This window comes from Montipora capricornis, chromosome 7, assembly GCF_036669925.1.
Source record: "Montipora capricornis isolate CH-2021 chromosome 7, ASM3666992v2, whole genome shotgun sequence".
NCBI classification, from domain to species: domain Eukaryota; kingdom Metazoa; phylum Cnidaria; class Anthozoa; order Scleractinia; family Acroporidae; genus Montipora; species Montipora capricornis.
The window spans coordinates 19,016,210-19,036,391 of record NC_090889.1 but is presented as its reverse complement, the minus strand read 5'-3'; the positions used below and the strand labels follow the sequence as shown (position 1 = coordinate 19,036,391).

Sequence of the window (20,182 nt, the reverse complement as noted above, 5' to 3'; positions counted from 1 at the left end):
CAAGGGGTCGCGCGCGCGTGTATTTCTTCCTAGCGACTACAAGCTTAGGCCAGTCAAACCAGCCTCCTCCAGGTACGATGGAATTTACTCCACGAAAAAGTGCATCTTCATTATCAAAATGTGGGCACAATTGGAGCAAAGAAAAGTCAAAATTAAAAACTCATTATCGAGCAAGTAACACAACCCAAATTTTACAGGGATAGGGAGGCTTAAGTGGTAAATAAAAACGGATAAGTACGCTATGAGCATCATAACAAACACTGTACTTATTACCTAATTCAGTTTATTGCATAGAAAACACGACTTTTAAACCTAAATGTTATTTTCCAGATATAAAATAAGGACATCTTATTAAGTCTCTTTTACTATTCTAACACAACAGCATTTTTTTAAATTGTGTAAATGATTTATTCAACCCTCGGTGAAGGTTACTTGGTCTCCAATAACAACAAGTTTTTATTTTTTTTGTCTTTATTTGTCGACTTCTTCCGTGCTTGGCGCTTTACGCGGATTCGTTTTGCAAATTCTCAGCAAAAGAAAAGCCCGTACTTAGCTTACATGCCTCACAAGGAAGGCCCCCCTTGTTGACCTGAAGACATCATTAAAATCTTAAGTATGGCGTTTGCTGTGCTCCGTTGACTCAAACTTTACAGCAGCATGCTTTGAGAACACACCTGCCACTCCAAAGAATATATATGTTCTTTTCGGGGTCAGAATCTTCCTGTTCGATATCACTGAGCAGTTTTGACGAAGCGGCGGCGGATTACACGGTGAATTTTTGGTCTAGTTGTAACTTAACTATTCAGTTCTTTCCTTGTTTCTTTTCTTCTTTATTTTTAACTGGTCTTCTTCTCAAACTGAGCGGGTTTCAGAAAGTGTTCACGATTGCTTTGTTTTGCCACACCTAGCGCGGTGATTGGTTTAAAACCGCTCTCGCACGACACTTTCACCCAATCAGAGGCCAGACCATCACAAAACTGTAACTTGTTAGCGCGTGCTTTCCCGCGGTTAGTTTGATTGCCTTGGTCTGTTGTGCCTGTCGAAGGTAAAACCGCCCTGTTGTCAAAGATGAAGGTATTCTTCTCCGACTTTCGAACAAGGACCGAACTCAATAAATTTGAAAAATAGTTCTAAAGTTTCTTTAAAAGGGTTTTTTCCCAGAACTTACACAGCTCTAAGAAGCCTTCATTAAAAACTCAATATATTTTATAATAAACTAACGCAATTAAATATCTCCTGTTTCTTGAAAAGAAGTTAGAAAAGACCAGCTTTTTTCTTCAGATTTGTTTTCTTCCACATTGGTAGGACATCAAATGCAGCTCGGGTCATGTTGAACGCTTTCTGATAGAAGAAGAAACGAAAAACAGATCACCAATCATGAACTGCTTCCCAGGTTGTCTCCTTATGAACTTGGTTGCGATGGGAGGACTACTTCCCAGGTCTCTCCTTCCTAACTTGAGAGCGATAAGAGACCTGGGAACGAGTACCATAAAGTACTGTACCACGCCAAGAGTCCATTTGCCAAGAATTCGAATCTGGTATCAGGTTTGTCCCCATCAGAGTCAGAAAAGTGTCTATTTTAAAACCAAGTTTTACGGGAAGATAAGCAATAGAATCAATGTTGTATCCAATTCAAATCTCCTTGGGTTAAGATTCTTTGTGTAATGTATTTGGAGTTACAACGATTTTTTCCATTAGTGAAAAACGATGTATCGACGTTCTGATTGGCTATATCGTTATTTTCACATTTAAATTATATAGAAACAGATGGAACAAAACGTTTAATTCCCAAAGGATTTGAATTGAGTTAGCCGATTTGGTCTATTGTTTATTTTCCCGCAAAACATGGTTTAAAAATAAGCATTTTTATTATATACGTACCGAGATTTATACTCCAAAAAGGATCGAGATAAAAATAGTCTTTTTGCGCAAGAGAAGCCAGCTGATACGATTTTTTTCACTAGTAAAAAACGACGTATCGTCGCTCTGATTGGCTATATCGTTATTTTCACTACTGAAAAATTGTATCAGCCTTTTGATTGGCTAATATGATGTTGAACTTTGGCGCGGGTGGCCTGTGCACAGATTTGTAAACATGGCGGCCGACTGGTATATGGTTTTCAAAGTTTTTGATCTTTTATCGCTTAGTTTTCTCCACAAAAATACTTCAGAAGATCTTAAAAGGCTTTAAAAGTGCTCAAGCGAGATATGGAAGGTAAAGATTTCTTTTATTTCAAAAATATTTTGCTATTTGTTTAGGGCTTTTGTTCACGATCGGTGGTTTGATAGCCTCTCCATTAACACTTACCTCGTTAACTTTATGATCTCTGTACTTATATAATAAACAAATTACTTCATGATTGCCTCGTTTGTACGATTTTTATTACTCTCTCGTTGTGAAGGATCGTCAAACTCACTCGTTCGCTTCGCTCACTCGTTCGTTTACGCGATCCTTCACAACTCGTGAATAAAAATCGTACGCACTCACCAACCATGAAGTAATCTATATTTCTGACGCTGATGGCGACTAGGCATTAGGTCATTTCCGAGTTCATGTCTGCTTCCTCTTCAAAGCGAATCTAAGTGCGAAGTTTTTGTGATGGTAATAGGCCATATTCGTATTCTCAGTATTGGACTGAAACTAGCTTACAATGGAGGCTAATGCGGGGGAATCTTTTCAAATGCAAATACTTTTTAATATATTCCCCCGCATTAGGCTCCATTGCAAGCTAGTTCCAGTCCAATACTGAGAATACGAATATGGTCTATTAGCTCTACTTTACATGTGAATCAAGACTAACGGGTCATTTCCAAGTTCATGGCTGCCTCCTCTTCAAAGCGAGTCTAAGTGCGAAGTATTTGTGATGGTAATTAGTTCTACTTTACATATGAATGAAAACTAATTTTCATAACAAAAAACTTCGCACTTAGACTCGCTTTGAAGAGGAGACAGATATGAACATCTTAATCTTGGGTGATAGACTCTTGACCGCGCTTAGTTAAAATTGTCACTAAAAATCCACTGGATTACAGACTGCAACGTGGATGCTGATGGACTTATACACTAATTAAAAAATGGCCGCCATTGGCCACCATTTTAGTATTCTTTTGTTTGATTGCTTATAGTACACTCAACAAAATTACTGGATTCTGATTGGACGAAAGGAGTACAATTAATCCCAAATTGTACTCTCCAGGAGTACCAATTACTTTTCTTTCCGACGTTGCCAGACTTCCGAAGGCGACCATAAAGCATCCGAAGCCTTCCGAAGATTTCCGAAGTTGACCCGAAGACGTCCGAAGATTTCCGACGTTGACCCGAAGAATTTAGAAGGTGTCCGAGGTTCAACCGAAGTCTTTTCTAAGATTTCCGACGTTGGACCTAAGAGTTTCAAAGGTTTCTGAAGTAAACACGAAGGCATCGGAGGAGATATATACTAAACTCACCGTTACCGCGTTCTGATTGGTTGACCGTAATTTTGTTGAGTATACTATAACTAAAAAATCGCACGACCTTCTCGTACGGTTCGTGATTAATAGATACTCGTGATTTTGAAAGTTCTCAAATTGCACTCGCCTAAAGGCTCCTCCTATTAATCACGAATTGTACTAGAGGTCGTGCGATTTCCTATACAGATTGGCCCCTTTTGACCTCGTTCAAGGTTAAATATTCTTTTGAATTTTACGTTTGAAAGCGAGGCCAAAAAGAGCCAATTTTCAAGGAGAGAAAAGAATACTAAAATGGTGGCCATTTTGGAATAAGATGTTTATTTATTGGCCAACTTCACTGGCGGAAAGACGGGACAATGACCACACTACAAAAAGGATACCTAATTTCGATTTTTTTTCAGGCTGACAAACTAATAGACCTTTTCGGCTTGTACATTTTGTTTTCACAATACAGACCATGTGATAATACTCAGGAGGTTTGGTCTTTTGTTTTGTTCATTAAAATGAGGGCATGCAAGCATGAATATGCCTGCATGCACTCTTTTTAACGAACAAAACAAAGGACCAAGTCTCCTGAGTATTATCACATGGTCTGTATTGGGAAAACAAAATGTACGAGCCGAAAAGGTCTATTGAACTACTGATTGTCCAAGCGAAGGTAAAATGAACAAGAAGACCAAAAGTTCTCTTTTTACCTGAAAATCGTCTTCGTTGAGGTACGCCTCCAGCCTAGAAGGGTCCACCCCTTCAGGGGATGGTTTTTTCTTTAGTTCTTCTAAGCTATATTCCTTCCTAGAAATCAAAACACATCAAAGAGACATAATTTAAACAAAGTTCTGACGGTGCTTAACGAACTACGTTCCAAGTCAGTCTTTTAATGCAATCCCAATATTCACCCAATATTGGTGAGCAGGGGTGGCGAAGTAGTGAAAGCACAGGCCTCCCATCAATGTGGTCCGGGTTCAATTCCCAGACTCGGCGTCATATGTGGGTTGAGTTTATTGTTGATTCTCTTCTCTGCTCCGAGAGGTTCTACTCCGGGTTCTCCAGTTTTCCCATCTCCACAAGAACTAATATTTGATTTCAAATGATTTGATTTGAGTTAATTTCGTTAGTGTCCATAATTAGTGCTCTTGCGCTAAATTAAATCCATTGACACTTAGAGCGGTTTTCAATTGAGTGTCGAAAGTAATTAGCGAATTACTTTGGTTTTACATTACTTCACTCAGTGATTGGTTCAAAGTTCTCGCACCACTTTTTCAACCAATCAGCAGTAAAACCAAAACCAATTGTGGCTCGCGCGTGCACATTTTCCCGCGCTTTGTGTCGGCTACGTGTAATTACTTCGAGTTTGGATTGGTTTACTGGATTGTTTCCGTTCTTTTTGATTGGCCAAACCGCTCTAAATAAAGTTGCTATCGTTATTATTATTATTATTATTATTATTATTATTATTATTATTATTATTATTATTACTATTATTATTATTATTATTGTTATTATTATTATTATTATTATTATTATTCATCTTCTTGTTCTTGTCCTTCTCAGCTTCTTGTTCTTGTTCTTGTTCTTCTTATACACTTTATTCCAAAATGGCTGCCATTTAATTATTCTTTTGTTTTTATTCAAATTAGCCCTAAATGCCTCGTTCTTAAGCTTAAAATTCAAAAGAATATTTTATCTTGAACGAGGCAACAAAAGCCAATTTGTATGCGCATAAATCATCGGCCTTTTTTGTATTATTATTATTATTATTATTATTATTATTACTATTATTATTATTATTATTATTATTATTATTAGCATCATCATCATCATCATCATCATCATCCATAATGGCGGCCAAATAAAATATTCTTCTGCTTTCATGCTAATAAGCCTTTCTAGCCTCTCTACGACGATCAAATTTCAAAAGAACAGTTGTCTTAAAATGAGGGTAGAAGGTCTAATTAACATAAATAAAAAAGAATGTAAAGGAGATCGCCATTTATGAAAGTGGTCTATAAAAGCACTTCACTGCAAAGTTAGTGTTGAGAAGACAGGAGTAAAGGAGAAAAGCATTTTTCTATTCGAAGCAAACACCTTCCATACGTTTCGGAGCTAAAATGATCGTGTAAAGAACCTTCCAGTAAAATGCTTAAACTTAGTTCAGCAAAATGTGTACCTTTGGGACCTGTGGGGGGTGCGGAAGGGAGAGCAAACGCAGCCCGTATTGTCCCCCCTTGGTACGGCTGGCTTATAGCAAGAACACCAACCTTGATAGTTTGGCAAGCTCAACCTCGACCTTCAACTTATCGTTGTCAATTCGTCCAGCCTAAATAAAGCCAAAAACAACGAGCCCAACAAAAGACGATTACATGAATGTCACAAAGAAAAGCCAATCGTGGCTTTAAAAAACGTTGGAGAGATATAAAGAAAACTATTTATAGATGGCTTTAAAGCCTAAAGGTGATCGCCTCATACAGAATCTTGAATTCTATCTTCAACCTTGGATAAAAAAGAGGAAAATCAATACCATTCCCAACTCCAAATAAAGATGAAAAAACCGATCGATTTGGACTTCTCGAGGATTTCCATTTCATTTTGTGCAAGATAGCAGCTTCAAGGTCGATCCCTCATACAGAATCTTGAATGCAATGTTCAACCCTGGACAAACTAAACGGAAAAATAATACCATCCCCAGCCAAAAATAAAAAAAATGGAGCGTTTTGGCCTTTTCGGAACGAGACTTCAGCCCACAACTTGTGCTATATGCCCTACGAAATGTTATCTATGATGACATCGGCAACTTCAAACACTTACCGATCGATTTATTTTGGTCGCGTCAGGATGATCTTCCCAGAAAGGGAAAAGATTCTTAAAACTCTTTGGTTCGAGGCCAGCGTAAACAATAAATACTTCAGAAAAGTCGCGCTTCAGTTCTACAAAGAAAAATAACGTCGTCAAATTTTAATCGTCGGCACAATATTTTGTACTGTGATTTCGGGGAACGGCTATAGCGCCGCAGTTGGTTAGGGTACGGCTTAATCTCTTCTCTTCCTTTCAACATCACGAACGACCAGCCTGGTAAAGCTTGCGACAAACGCCAATGTGTCCGTCACCCTCTTTTCGAGAACACACAAACAGTAAAAAATTCAAAGCCACCCCTTCAGGCGCCCGCAAACGAAGAAACAATGTAGCGGAAACATCGTTGCGGAAGCAAATGTTTCCCCGTTTGCGGCGCCCGGAAACATTTGTTGCGGAAGCAAAAAATGTTTCTGAATTTGTTCAGTTAATGTTTCCTCGTTTGCGCGCCGAGGAAACATTTCGGGAAACAATGTTTCCGCAAAAATATGTCCTGGTTTGCGGGCGCCTTAAGGCCCTCAGCCTCGGTTATAAAAAAGGTAGGTGACGCTTAAGGTACTGGCAAACGAAGACACATTGTTGCGGACACAAATGTTTCCCCGTTTTCCCGCGCGCGCAACAATTGTTGCGGACACAACATTTTGTTCAGAAACATTTTGTGTCCGCAACAAATGTTTCCCAGTTTACGCAGCATGGAAACACAACATACAACATTCATTTTGTGTCCCGCGCGTTTGCGCGCCCAAGAAACATCATGAGCAACAATGTGTCCGCAACAATGTGTCCTCGTTTGCAAAGGCCTTTAGACTGAGTGAAAAACTCCAAGTTGCCCTTCTTAAAGCATTTGCCACTCTCATTACATTGCAAACTTAGGAACCAATATAATAAAGGACCAAATAAAGAAACCAAAACAAAGAAAGTGCAATGCAATGGAAGTCTCTTTGAAAACACGAAAAGGAACACTGCGCGCCGTCGTTTTAGATCGCACAAGATCGGTCGTGGATCTGTTTAAGGAAATTTGCTAACTTTTACAGCGCATGACAATAAACGCGGTGAATAAGGTAGCTCAAAAGAAGAATTTTGACAACGAAAAGTCTTTGATATTTGGCCCATTTCATTCAGTTAACTCATGACGTTTTTTTTGCAAATTTCGCACATCACGAGGGGGACGTATGCCAAGATACCATACACTGAATATATCCAGGAATCGCGCGCTTTTATTTACCGCATAAAACGTTTAAATTGGGCGCCATTTTGGTACACTATACATAAAAATTATGAGTCGTGACGAGGTTCACAACACGTTACTTGGACATACCTACAATTCGACCCCAGCAGATCAAATGGGCCAGTGGATCCGGAAGGGATGTACCGCAAGAGCGTAGCATTTAAAAAATATTAAAGAACTCGCGTTTCGCTTGAATCGCAAAATTTATTGGCAGGTGCCGTTTTAAATCATAAGAGAGGAGGAGGGAGAGGGGAGGGGCACTTTAAAGGAATGTGCCACTACCTTCAGCGTAAGACTTAGTGGTCTCCATTGCAAGGCGCCTGTCATTACTCCAGCGTGTCTCGGCCGAACCAGTCGTTGAAGCTCTCGACTCAGAGTCTTCTTCGCTAAGCGGCCACCAGCCGTGCCACAAGTACATTTCATTGACTGCATCCACCAGAAACAAGGCTAAAAAAAAAAGACACGTTTTTCCTTTGAAAAACAGGTAATCAAACATCACCACCAAGGACGGCTGTGGAGAAGGAATGGTAAAATTGTAACCTCACCACCTTTTTTGCTTTGGGTTTTTTTCTATGGTTGCATATCCCATGTTATATACTCAACAAAATACCGCGTTTCTCATTGGTCAAGGATGAATCCATAAATAGGTTATACAATGCATTAGAGGTCATAGAATGCAATGCGGAAGTAATGTGTGTATATACCTGTGTATACCTGTTTCGTATGGGTTGACAAAAAGTTGTGTTTGTTTTGTGTTCACTGTTTTGTCCATGTATACAGTATGTATGGTTTTTGGTGTGTGCTCTGCCTTTTTTTTTTATCCTATTGTACCTCTTGACCCATTCTCTATTTATCTCATGTCCAAATATTTCCTGAATATGACCTCCAGGTATTTTAAATTCTATATAGTTATTTCTGGAGGTCAGTACCTTAATTATAAATATTTTATTTATGGTGTTTGCAATACAGATTGTAATAAACTACTGTAGGTACAATAAACATGTTGTTGTTCCTGTTCTTGCTATGTAAACACAGTGATATTGGAATTCTTTTGAGTATATAATAAATAAAAAAATCGAATGAACTTCCTCGTGCATTTCGTGTCTTATGGCCACTCATGATGTTTTGGAAGTTCTCAAATTGCATTCCCCTACGGCTCGTGAAATTTTGAGAACTTTCGAAACATCACCCGACATTCATACGATGTCCTATTCTCGGTTTTCACATGACGTCACGACCGCCATGTTGGTGCCCTAAACAAAGAAAAGGCGGCCATGTTGGTGCCCCGACCAAATCCTCCGGGAATTTAACTCTATTATTATGCAAACGCTTCCTTTTGTTTTCGTTGAAAAACATGGCTGTTGATCACGTGAGTGAAAACCAGCAATACGTAATGCATATGTATGGCGGTTGAGTCACACCGCAGCCCCTGGCAACAGGGAAGTACAGACTGTACCTGCAGTATATATACGTAGGTCTCATTTGAGCGTTAACACTTTAACATTTCATCCAAAAGCTACAACCGCTTCATGCAGTGTAATAACCAGTTTACACTTGTTTGGGCATGCTAAAGGATTCGTTCAGACTAAAATAGTAATTAGAGAGCCTGTTTGTAAAGTGTTTTAAACACCACGACGGCAAACTCAACTGCTTACAGTTACAAAACTCAATGTTGTCCCTAATTCGAATCCTTTGAGAATAAAACGTTTTGTTCTAGGTATTTCCATATCATTTAAATATGGATGCTTCATTATCATGCAAATACAATACACAAAAACTCTTAATCCCGGGAGATTTGAATTTGGTACAACACTGAGTAAGCCGACTTGACTGAACCATCACTTGTCACCTTCAAGTTGACAATTCGCCCTCCCTTGGACAATAATTGTCGTAACATTCGCCCCCGGATCTTAAAATGATGAATAATTAGAGGCAGAACGAAAGCATTTTTTGTTCAAACAATGACTTTCGAGGTAGTTCACGGTAAAGGTCGATTAACACGGTACGATTCTTGGCGCATGTGACAAGCTTACGACAGGCCTACGACATGACTTACGATTGTCGCAGCGTTTCCAAACATGTTTAGCCATTTCAGCCCTAAACCGGCCATACTTGGTATTTTACTCTGTCTAACGCCAGACGATTTAACTCGTCAATGGGGAACCCCCAGGACTGCATGGTTTAAAATGCTGTGACACTTTTTCTAACGCACCCGACAATCGTAAACGTGTTGTGCGGCCTTTACCCTGGACTACCCCGAAGGTCATTGCTTTTAAGAATCATTTAAGGTTGGGGAAACTATCAAAAGAGCAGGGGGCGAAAAGTTCGGTTATTGTTCTTTGGGCGAATTGTCTGGTATTCATATTTCCATTTATGGGTATTAATGAAATACATGCCGAATTATGAGAATAAAAGTGAGGGAGTTTTCTATCAAGGGTGCGTTCGATTGGGAAATCTGGATTTACCGGTAGATCTTAAAATCTGGATCTTTGGATTTCCAATCGAACACAAAATCCGAAAACGGATTTCGCGACGGATTTTGTTGATTGAAATCCTCACCCGACATGGATTTCCCATTAGTGAATCTGCGACAAAATCCGTTGTCAGATTTTGTGTTCGATTGTAAATCCGAAGATCCAGATTTTAAGATCTAAATCCGGATTTCCCAATCGAACGCACCTTAAGTCTACTTTACTGCAATAGGGTTAGCTTTATGGTTATCGTGCAATTAAAATTTAGTACCTGGTTGATCAGCAGAGTACAGCTGAGATTGTAAAATGGGATAAGGTGTGATGTGCTCCGACCTCCCGGGGTTTAAGACTTCAATCGCCTCAAAAGAACCGCTGGTACTTTTTAGGTTAAACACGCGAAGTGTGTACTCGTGTTTCTTTGAATCTGTGGGAACAAACAGGAGCGAATGGCATAAATATTACAGTCAGAGTACATTGCCTGGACGGCGTGTGATTTTCCCAATGAGTGTGTTCCTGAGAAGGACTGTTGTGGGTACTGACGTTTAGACGAGCTGAGAAGAAGTCACCTTGATCCAACAAATGTTCCATAAAGCCCTCGGCTGCACGTTCAGACATTGTTATAAAACATTTGCTGGATCAACGATGTTAGAATGTGTAGCATGCATGTTTGATGACGTTTGTTCAACATTTTTTGATGGAAGAATGTTTTGATTTCATCAAACATTTTCTCCAACATACAACAAATTTTGAAGCGTGTAGCCGCCATTTTAACAATGTTGTATTGTAAAGACCAATCAGAGATAAGAGCCCAGTGTCCAATCCGAGAACCATAAGCAATCCAAAATGGCGGAGGTGGAAATTGTGACTAAAGTGACATGTTCCCAACAATATTATATGCGTATCCAACATTGTTAGAAGCGTTTTTATAAAAAAGTGTTGGGACGTGTTCTTCTAACAATGTTGCAACGTGCAGCCGCTGCTTAACAATGTTTGAACGTGTAGCCGGAGCTTAAGAGCAGCTCAATACAGACCTAAACTCAGGGACTGAAACTGCGCCTTTCCGCCGAGAATATTCCAGAAGTCTTTGCTCTCCTCTCCTTCCGAGACTTCCTTGGCCTTGTAGTCTTTCGAGTATTGCCGGCTATACCTGAAAATAGATCATGTCGTTACTAGAGCTTTCTATTCTTAATCGCTGCGAGGAACAACCACGAAAGACCACTAACATAAGTCAGTTGCAATTTCGTCCGTTCCCAAGCAACAAGCTCGTCTCCATTCTCACGGGCGCATAACAGCAATTACCATCATGAAGTTGCATTCAAACATTTAAGGAACAAAACAACGTGGCGCTGCGGATCAGAGGGTCCCTTAGTGAAAGAAGAACCTAGATAACGGCTTGGCTTCACAGGAGTTACTGTTGCTCAACTTGACACTTTGAGAGCGTAAGACCGGTGCTACAGAGGTCTGAAGTTCGCGTTCTACCCTGCGAGCAGCTGGTTTCTTCTCCGCTTCCAGAAAGAGAAACCACTGCCAGCAGCCGTTCCATTCTCCATCGAGCATGTGCGAAGTACGTCACACCCCACGTGGTGCATTTCACATTAGTCGTCTTATTTCGCGGGAACATATGGAATCACTAAGCAGCAGGCTCGCCCAAACGCAGCAGTTACGTAGCTGAACGCACGCGCACGCGCCAAAACAAGTTAACTAATTCGTTTTACCGGTTCAAATTTAACTTTATTCGTCCTTGGCGCTGGAAGGCGGCTCATTCAGAGAAAATAATGGTTGCTCGCAGTGGTTCTCAAGGGAAGCATAGGCGAAACCAAATGCTCGCATATTAATAGGCCTCTGACTTTTCAGTTGTCCTTTCGCAACTGGCTTGTCATCATTTTCACGAGCACATAACACCATAATGACAGAAAGGATATATGAAATGTTCATCTATCTGAACCGCGGAGTACGCAGGTCGCATCAGGGAGGTTAAGAAACCACGAAGGCTACGGCGACGAAAATGTCACCTCAAAATATAAGTTTAGCTATTCTAAGTATTTCATGATTGTTCGACCTTGTTTATATTGTACAATATGGGCAAAGTGTCCTATAACTGGGATTGGTACGGATGGATTTGAAGTAAAGAGTGACACTGAAAGATTCACAGTAGTTTGTCCACGTTGTCGTACAAACCATAAATTTGGTCATTTCACGTAGTAGTTTTGACGAGTACGGGAGAGAAAAGTTAAAAAAAGCGTGCCGCACGTGCAGCACGATTATTTTGGTTCTTTTATTCAATAATATTACTGCTTTTTGGTGTTGCCGTTGGAGTAGCCGTCGTCGTTTCTTAAACTCCCTATTGAAAGTGATCATCGCAGTAGTGAAGCAACTTAAGAAGTTGCGAAAGAAGCCTGAAAAAGACTGGCGAGGGAAAGATGCTACATGTATATCAAGAGTCCATTACCCAAAAGTAAGGTATCTGGAATCAGGTTTGTCACCAGCAGCGTCAGAAAGTGTCTATTTTTAAAGTTTTGCGGGGAAACAAATTGACCAAATCGGCCAAATCAATGTTGTACTCAATTCAAATCTCCTGAGGGTAAAATTCTTTGTGTTAGATGTATTTGTATTGTAATGTAGAATTCACATTGAAATGATATGGAAATACCTGGAACAAAACGTTTTATTCCCACTGGGTTTGAATTGGGTACAACATTGAGTTAGCCGATTCGTTTTATTGTTTATCAACATCACATATCTCTTAAGCTGATAATAATCATCATTCTCAATACCTGTCTGAATGACATTTTCATTGCAATTGTGAAGAGAATTTACATTAAGTGTCCCTCCTGACAGTGGCGGATACATTTTAACCGCAAAAAGTTACAGAGGCCTTTTTTCTTTGGTAATTGCAAGGTTGGCGGGGGGAGGAAAAGAGACCTGCTGCCTGGGGTCAAAGCTGATTGCGTTATGCATTAGTCGACGTTACGTAGCGACCAAACCGTAACGTTCTTTCATAGTTAATGCATTGGAGATGGTTATGAAACTCGGCAAGTCTTTTTGTTTCATGTTTTTGTCTGTATTTTTGGCCTTGACGGTGCACAAAACACACCTTTTTTCGAGAAGACAACCAATCAAATCTTTCGATTAAATTATGCGCAACTAATTTGCGAACCCGTACGAAGCAAAAACAAAGGATTGTGCACTGTCACGGTCAATTCAACATCGATTGCGACAACGTTGTTCTCTCGCTTTTGAAAGTTTTAACGTTTCATAGCCAGTCCTATATTCCTATTTTTCACGTTGCCATGTTGTCACCAATAGCGAAGCTCCTACTAGTATAAAAACTACACGAAGCCCACAACTTCTCGATTCGCTCTGACGAAGGGCTAACGTACGCTCGAAACGTCGGCTTTTTTGTATACTACTTCCCCACCGACACAGCACCACAGTTTCTTTAGAAACTACCCCCTTCATTCATTTATTACTACGCGGGCTCACTTGATGACAGCGGAACTCTTGTCAAAGAATGCGCGAGACACAGCGGACACAAATTACGGTAAGCAAAAATTACCAAGAGCAAGCGTTTTGAATGGCGTCGTCCAAGATCGCGGACGGCGGTCGAGTTAAGCGAGTTTTCTTACAGGACACAGATCTTAGACCAAGTCTCCCTCGGTCTTTTTAGTCATTTGCGTGACAAAAAACGACTGCCTTTGAAGAGCGGGCCTCTCGACTGATTTATGAAGGGACTGCTCACAGTCTACACAGATCTCTTTCGCTCAGGCCGTCCACCAAAGAAATAAAAAAAAAACACGAAGCCTCTCCTACCAAGGGATGGTAACATCGTCGGTTACTTACCATTTCTTCAACCTCTTTGCAGCGCTGACAGCCAGCGTTTCCGCGGAGGAAAGTGATTTACATCCATGCCATGCATACACAATTGCCTTCTTTTTATCCGTGACTACAAATGACGTTCTTGATCGCAAAGACGATGAACTAGAAGTTAAAAAAGAACTCTCCTTTAGTTTTTGATCGCACAGTGTGAAGTAAATATAACGAGAATGAAAAATAGACTCTGGTATGATGCTCAGGATGTAATCGAAACAATAGCTACGTTAGGCCATTTCCGAGTTCATGTCTCCCTCCTCTTCAAAAACGAGACTAAGTGGGAAATTTTTCTTACGAAAATCAGTTTTCATTGACATGTAAAGCAGAACTAATTCAAATCAAAAAAACTTTGCACTTAGACTCGCTTTGAAGAGGAGGCCGACTGGCCTATACCATGAAGATGCTCGCCATTTTTTATAAGCGTCACGAAGTGTCCCCTTATTCTTCTCCTAAACTTCAACATCACTTGCGCCTGGAAATCGAGACAATTTACGTCACAAAGTGGCCTCTAAATTATGCTCCTCAATTGTAGTTCAAACCTAAATATAACGCTTAGCCTAATACTTACCTTCCTGTTGGAAACAGTTGGAAAAATACTTGCAATTTAGGGGACACTCCGACGTGTTAGAAATCAAAAGTGGGTGGGCCTCCCAGAGGCACGTAAGTGCAAAGGAAAACATTTCATAAGTTTTGCCTCTTGAATAATTGCGACGTGTAATTGCGACGTGTACGCTTTTCGTATAATATACACTGAAGCAGCCACAACACGCCACGATAGGTCATTTCCGAGTTCATGTCTGCCTCGTCTTCAAAGCAAGTCTAAGTGCGAAGTTTTTCTTATGAAAATTAGTTTTCATTCATGAGTAAAGTAGACCTAATTACCATCACAAAACCTTGGCACTTAGACTCGCTTTGAAGACGAGGCAGACATGAACTCGGAATTGGCCTATTCTTCAAGATGTCAGGGTCCGGGAAATTCGAAAGTGAAAATGAGCGTTTCTTCGAGTAATCCTTTTTTATGCTACAAATAATGTTGTCAAACGTTTTTCAAATAAATTTGATTGCAAAATAACCGTTACTGAAATTATTTTTTTCTGATCGAGTCAGCGCATTTTTTGGCAATGTTATTAAAAAAAGACTTGGTTTTTTAACTCTGTAACGGCAATAATGTTGGAGTCCCGAAATAATCTTACGGGAATTGCACCCTATTCTTATCCAAACGTTTCATTTTGTTTCAGTTAAAAAAAAAAACACGACAGTCGATCACATGGGTAGACAGGCACTAGCTATAATTCACACGAAGTTATGCCGAAGTTAGGACCAACTCTCGAGTTTGCACTTACCTAGCAGGTATCTGCAATAACAAGGACTCCTCCGGAACTTCGTTTCTTACGATGAACAACTCTACATCACCTAAAAAAAATGCGAACAGTGCGTGGGGTCATAAGTTCCAACGATAATTCCATCGTCAAACTGTCATGAAACATGGTGTACAATACCAATATTGTGAAAGTACAATACCAATACTGATCAGCCTTGATCAACCTGACAATAACCAAACGTTAAGTTTTATCCCTTTTCATCTCTGCAAAACCGAAGCAAAATCAACCCTTATGTTTTCGTATCGTTTCCACCTATCCAAAATTCAGCTATCAAAAACGATGAAAAATTATCTCACGTTTTTAATGTCATCGTTTTTGTCTCCGTCCCAGTCTCCGGCTCCGTCCGTCATTTGTCCTCACAAATGCAATTTCCAGTACACAAGTCTCCATCCACCACCAATGAGTTTGAAAACGTGTGCTTTTGGATGCGCATTTCCTTTCATTCACCCTTAAATATTTTTTTTCAATTTCAATACCCTGACGTGAACGAAGACGTTTGAAAGCGCATTGAGTGAAAACGCTCATCGCCACTTTTAGTGAGGACAAGCGAAAACGAAAAGTGGTAAACTATTATAATTAGTTGTGGTTATCGCTTTTTATCACTGAAATGGATTGGTGAAAACGGCATAAAAACGCTATGTGTATGAAAAATACTTCGCTTCGTTTTCCCTTAGATAAACACGAGCTCTTTTTGAAACGTATTAGTGTGGTTGCGCTTTTAAACTTTACGTGCAGAGCGGACAGAAGCTCTGTTTTTGCTTCAAAGTGCCGACAACATCGTCGCCTTGAAGGTCTCTAATACACTTTTGATACTTTATAATACAACAAAAAGGTAGTACCTGTTTCCTCCAGGGAATCCTTCCTACAAAGACAAACAAGGAAAGAAGTGAAAGGAAATCCGAGAAAAACGACATTAAGCATCAAAGAGGCGTACTAGATTTTAAAGTTATAATCAACAGACTTACTTTCCTAAGTGGACAACCATCTCTCCTCCGAATAATCTGGTGAAACATGGTGGTTCCTTGCCTTGAGCGACTAGCACCTAAAAGAAAAATAATACACAGTAGTAGGTGTGAACAGAGTAAGTTAAGTGGTGTAAAAGATTATGACGTTTAGTAACTTAAAATCCGAAAAGACCCGAAGAAAGTCTGAGAAAGGTCCAAAACGTTTCGAGACTTTGTAGAAACGGTCCCCGGCTCAAACAATTCTGAAATACCTGTGGTCCTTTATCCGAATCCAGCTCCACAGTCATCAGCGCTGCAGTTCCCTTTTCATTGAGTGTACTGTCTTCTCCTTGCCAAAAGAAGTACGCTACTTTGTCTCGTCCCACATCTTCGTACTTCGACTGTTTGCCTTTCAGCGTCTTGACGCCAGTTAGCTTGACGCAGTATTTCCATCTAACGACATATCCTAAGAGGGCAAATCAATTAAAAAACTGTACGCTATGTTAAGTGTATTTATGCCGTTTCTAATGAACTTAAGGTTGGTTATTTAATAGTAATACATGAAGCAGCAGTTAACCTAGCAACCTTTGTGGCTTTCTTAATTGGTGTTGATAGAAGAATCCTCCTTACAAGAAGGGGTTTCTCTCCACTACCTAAAACATTCACTAATTAGCAGGTAGTTCGAGGGGAATATTGTGTGTGTGAATGGTTGGTTATTTAATAGTAATGCATGAAGCAGCTTGTTGTTTAATGGTAATACATGAGGCAGCAGGTAACCTAGTAACCTTTGTGGCTGTCTTAATTGGTGTTTTTAGAAGAATCCGCCTTACAGAGTTTGTTTCATTTGTTAACCTTATTTTGGGGTTGAGAGTTTGCTTTGTAAATTTCTCCCCCTCATTTTACAGACTAACCCTAACTTTTGTCTATGATTTTTCCTCAACTCAACCACCTCCGGCCTCCGGCCTCAAACGAAAACCCTGCATTGCTTTGCATTTTAAAGCTTTTTACTAATATTGTTGATCAATTGTGCGGTTACCCCCAATTTTCCTTTTCGGATTTCAGTAACACCTGTCAAGATTTGCTTTTCCCGCATATTCATAAACCATGCAAAAATACCTTGGAATTAGTAGGCACCGTCCTTAGCGAAATTTCATGTGTGAACTGTGTTTAGCGCTGGGGCACTACTTGGGCCACTGTATGGAAATCAAATCGGAGGTTGGTTTTTGAGGAGAGGGGAAAACCGGAGTACCCGGAGAAAAACCTCTCGGAGAAGAGTAGAGACCCAACAAACTTAACCCACATGTGACGCCATGTATGGGAATCGATCACATGGCACACTGGTGGGAGGCGATCAATGCATCGACCAGAGCAACGGAGAGAATAATTATATAGATTTAGCCAAGCGTAAAAGAGGAGCTCCCGGGTTATTTATTCTTAATACAATAAGTTAACCTGCCTTGAGCCTGCGATCCAATGGAGACCCAGCGGTCAAGTTAAAAAAGAAAAAAAAACAGCTGACCTCAAGGAGCTCTAAACTTGAACGCGATATGGTCACGCGATACTGGTCACATTGGCATGCATGGAGGGGTGAAGGGTCGTACGGTGACCAAAACCAAATTTTATTGCACAGATGAGTTACCATATTTTCCTACCCATGGTGCGCTTTAACCTTGGTGAATCAACTGAAAAACGCCAAAAACGGTTACTAGTAAAAAAAAACACACCTTCCGAAGAGTAGAAATGACCGTACTCTTCTTCTGGAAGTAGCTGGTAAGAATATTCCTTGACGTGCCAGATTTTAGTGGAAATCGATGAAACAATGAAGCGCCTTCCTTCTTCGTCAAAACTCCCTGTACCACGGCCTACATCAAATCCTAAAATAAACCAAAAAATGCAGTTAAACTAAACCACTCTTGAAGAATCGGTTCGCACAAGAGTGAATTAGATAGGAGTGTTGAACTATCACTTTGTGGTCTTGCCCCAATGAGCACAAGCGCAAATTGATTTATTTTTAGATACACTTTGCGCGCGAAACAAACAAAGGGCCGTTAATGTTAACCAATCAGAAGAAGCCATGTCACGCGTGACTGCTTCTGTCACGTTTTTTTCAGGGCCATGACAACTGATTTTTGCGTGAACGGGTATTCTAAAAATAGACTCATTTGTGACTGTGATGGGACCCCACCCATTCCATAACAACACTCTTCCCTAACTCACTCCTGGTTCGCAGGTCACCCTCTGTTCATCGGCCAATGATGAACAAGATGATACGGTAAGCAAAGTTGGAAAATTAGGTTATTGGCAATGTAAACATGACTACCCGGTTTGTCTGAACAGTAGTGTAGCAGCTTTTGTAACCTGCTATTGTTTGGTATCGTAAAGTCTAAGTCATTGTTTCAATTCTTTAGTCTCTTGTTTTTGGCTTAGCCAGCGAGCCAATCACATAATACGTTACGAGAGCTGCTACATCACCCTGTCTAAATAGTGCAACAAGAATTCATTGACTTGACTTGACTTGTTAGTATTTTAACCTGTACTAGCCTGTTCCAGGGTCCCAGATAGTCGGGAAAACGAAAACAACTGCGTGGTAAAAGCGAGTGGGAGCTTGGGTCGAGGCGAGCCGCCTCGCCTCGACCTAAGCCCCCAATCATTTTTCGCACGCAATTTTTTTTTGTCTTTACCTACTATCAGGGAGCCTGGTACATGCTAACTTGTACAGTTCGCGAAGGAACCCGTTCAAATACTGACGCTCGGGATCTTCTAATGAGTGCGTCCAACCCGAATGGCGTGTGGTTTCGTGTGTTTCATAAAGGGTCTAAAAGAAATCGATCCAGAACGGACGATATCGTCAAACCATAAATTCAAGCTAGTTGGGCCCATCAACAGAAAGTGTGCTATTCGGTAAAATCATGAGTTCCAAATGGAGACATGGTGAATCGCCGTGTCTTAAAAACAACAAAGCACGCACCCATTTTACGACCAGGTAACTGGGGTAAGGGAAAGACTTATCTTCACAAATAGTCTTTGTTACTTCGATAAGTACCAACCACTCGAACAAAAGATACTTTTGTTTTGGCGGCCAATGAACGCTCTTGTGATAAAATCAATAATAATCGGTGACGTCATCACCCAATATTCAAAGGGTCAGAAGGCAGCTATTCTAACGGCTCTCGTGACTGGTTCACAAAACCACTGGCGCAAAAATAAAATCACCGCGTAAAAAATGGACCCCCATCCTGGACACAACAGAGCTGCATCCTATCTTGGTCCAATGAAAATTTGAGGTTATAAAGAATAGCGCAGTGTATGAATTTGCAAGGCAACAAGAAGGCTACAAACCTATATTGGTTTGTAAAAATGTAATAAAAATTAATGGTTCCGTAATGCCATCGTTTAGAGTAATCTTAAGTACAAACCTTCAAGAATTAAGCTTGGGTCAGGCGGAGATTCTATGAATTTGTTAGGCTCACAAGGCTCCATCTCAAAGATGCTATTAGGCCGCTTCTAAAAACACGAACATATATATGTTGTTAGGCCTCGGCCACCATTTAAGCAGAGTTGGAAATACTTCGCCGCAAAGAATTTAAGTAAGGGCGCTTTTCAGTTCGACCAAAAATGTCGAAAAAAACGGGTAAAGAATTGAATCGAATGGAACAAAAATATTCCGGAAAATAAATTCGGATATTTACTCGAGAAGTGGTCCTGAAGTTCCGGAATTCCGGAAACACCGGAAAATCCCTTCCCATTGGAGTTCATTGTCCTCGGGCGCAATTGCTGTTTCAGATACTTTAGCGTTTTGGGGCAAAGGCAAAACCGGTAGTAAACGAGTAGAAAAACATGACTTTATATTTTCAGACAGATAACGTTCCCGTTCCCCGTCGTGCTCGGTTTTTCTTGGCTGGCTAATAAGTTCTAAATCAAGGCCAAATGGTCTGATTACGGTCGACGATAGTTTATCGGTGTGAAGTGAAGTTTGATGGCGCGGGATTC

General features: G+C 40.4%; 1 protein-coding gene across 3 annotated transcripts in view; it reads right to left on the bottom strand.

Moving 5' to 3' along the window:
- Positions 1-266: 266 nt before the first annotated feature.
- Positions 267-20,182, bottom strand: part of LOC138056370 (uncharacterized) — a 41,345-nt gene continuing 21,429 nt past the window's right edge. For all 3 annotated transcript variants that reach the window (XM_068902152.1, XM_068902153.1, XM_068902154.1), the window contains 14 exons: positions 19,609-19,696; positions 17,917-18,066; positions 16,465-16,658; positions 16,214-16,290; positions 16,088-16,110; positions 15,210-15,279; positions 13,837-13,974; positions 11,028-11,143; positions 10,268-10,420; positions 7,808-7,972; positions 6,256-6,374; positions 5,709-5,767; positions 4,146-4,242; positions 267-1,341 (listed from right to left, as the gene is read on the bottom strand). In XM_068902152.1, the coding sequence (XP_068758253.1) occupies positions 1,255-1,341; positions 4,146-4,242; positions 5,709-5,767; positions 6,256-6,374; positions 7,808-7,972; positions 10,268-10,420; positions 11,028-11,143; positions 13,837-13,974; positions 15,210-15,279; positions 16,088-16,110; positions 16,214-16,290; positions 16,465-16,658; positions 17,917-18,066; positions 19,609-19,696 (1,536 nt within the window). In that variant the 3' untranslated portion in view covers positions 267-1,254. The remainder of the gene's footprint in view (positions 1,342-4,145; positions 4,243-5,708; positions 5,768-6,255; positions 6,375-7,807; positions 7,973-10,267; positions 10,421-11,027; positions 11,144-13,836; positions 13,975-15,209; positions 15,280-16,087; positions 16,111-16,213; positions 16,291-16,464; positions 16,659-17,916; positions 18,067-19,608; positions 19,697-20,182) is intronic.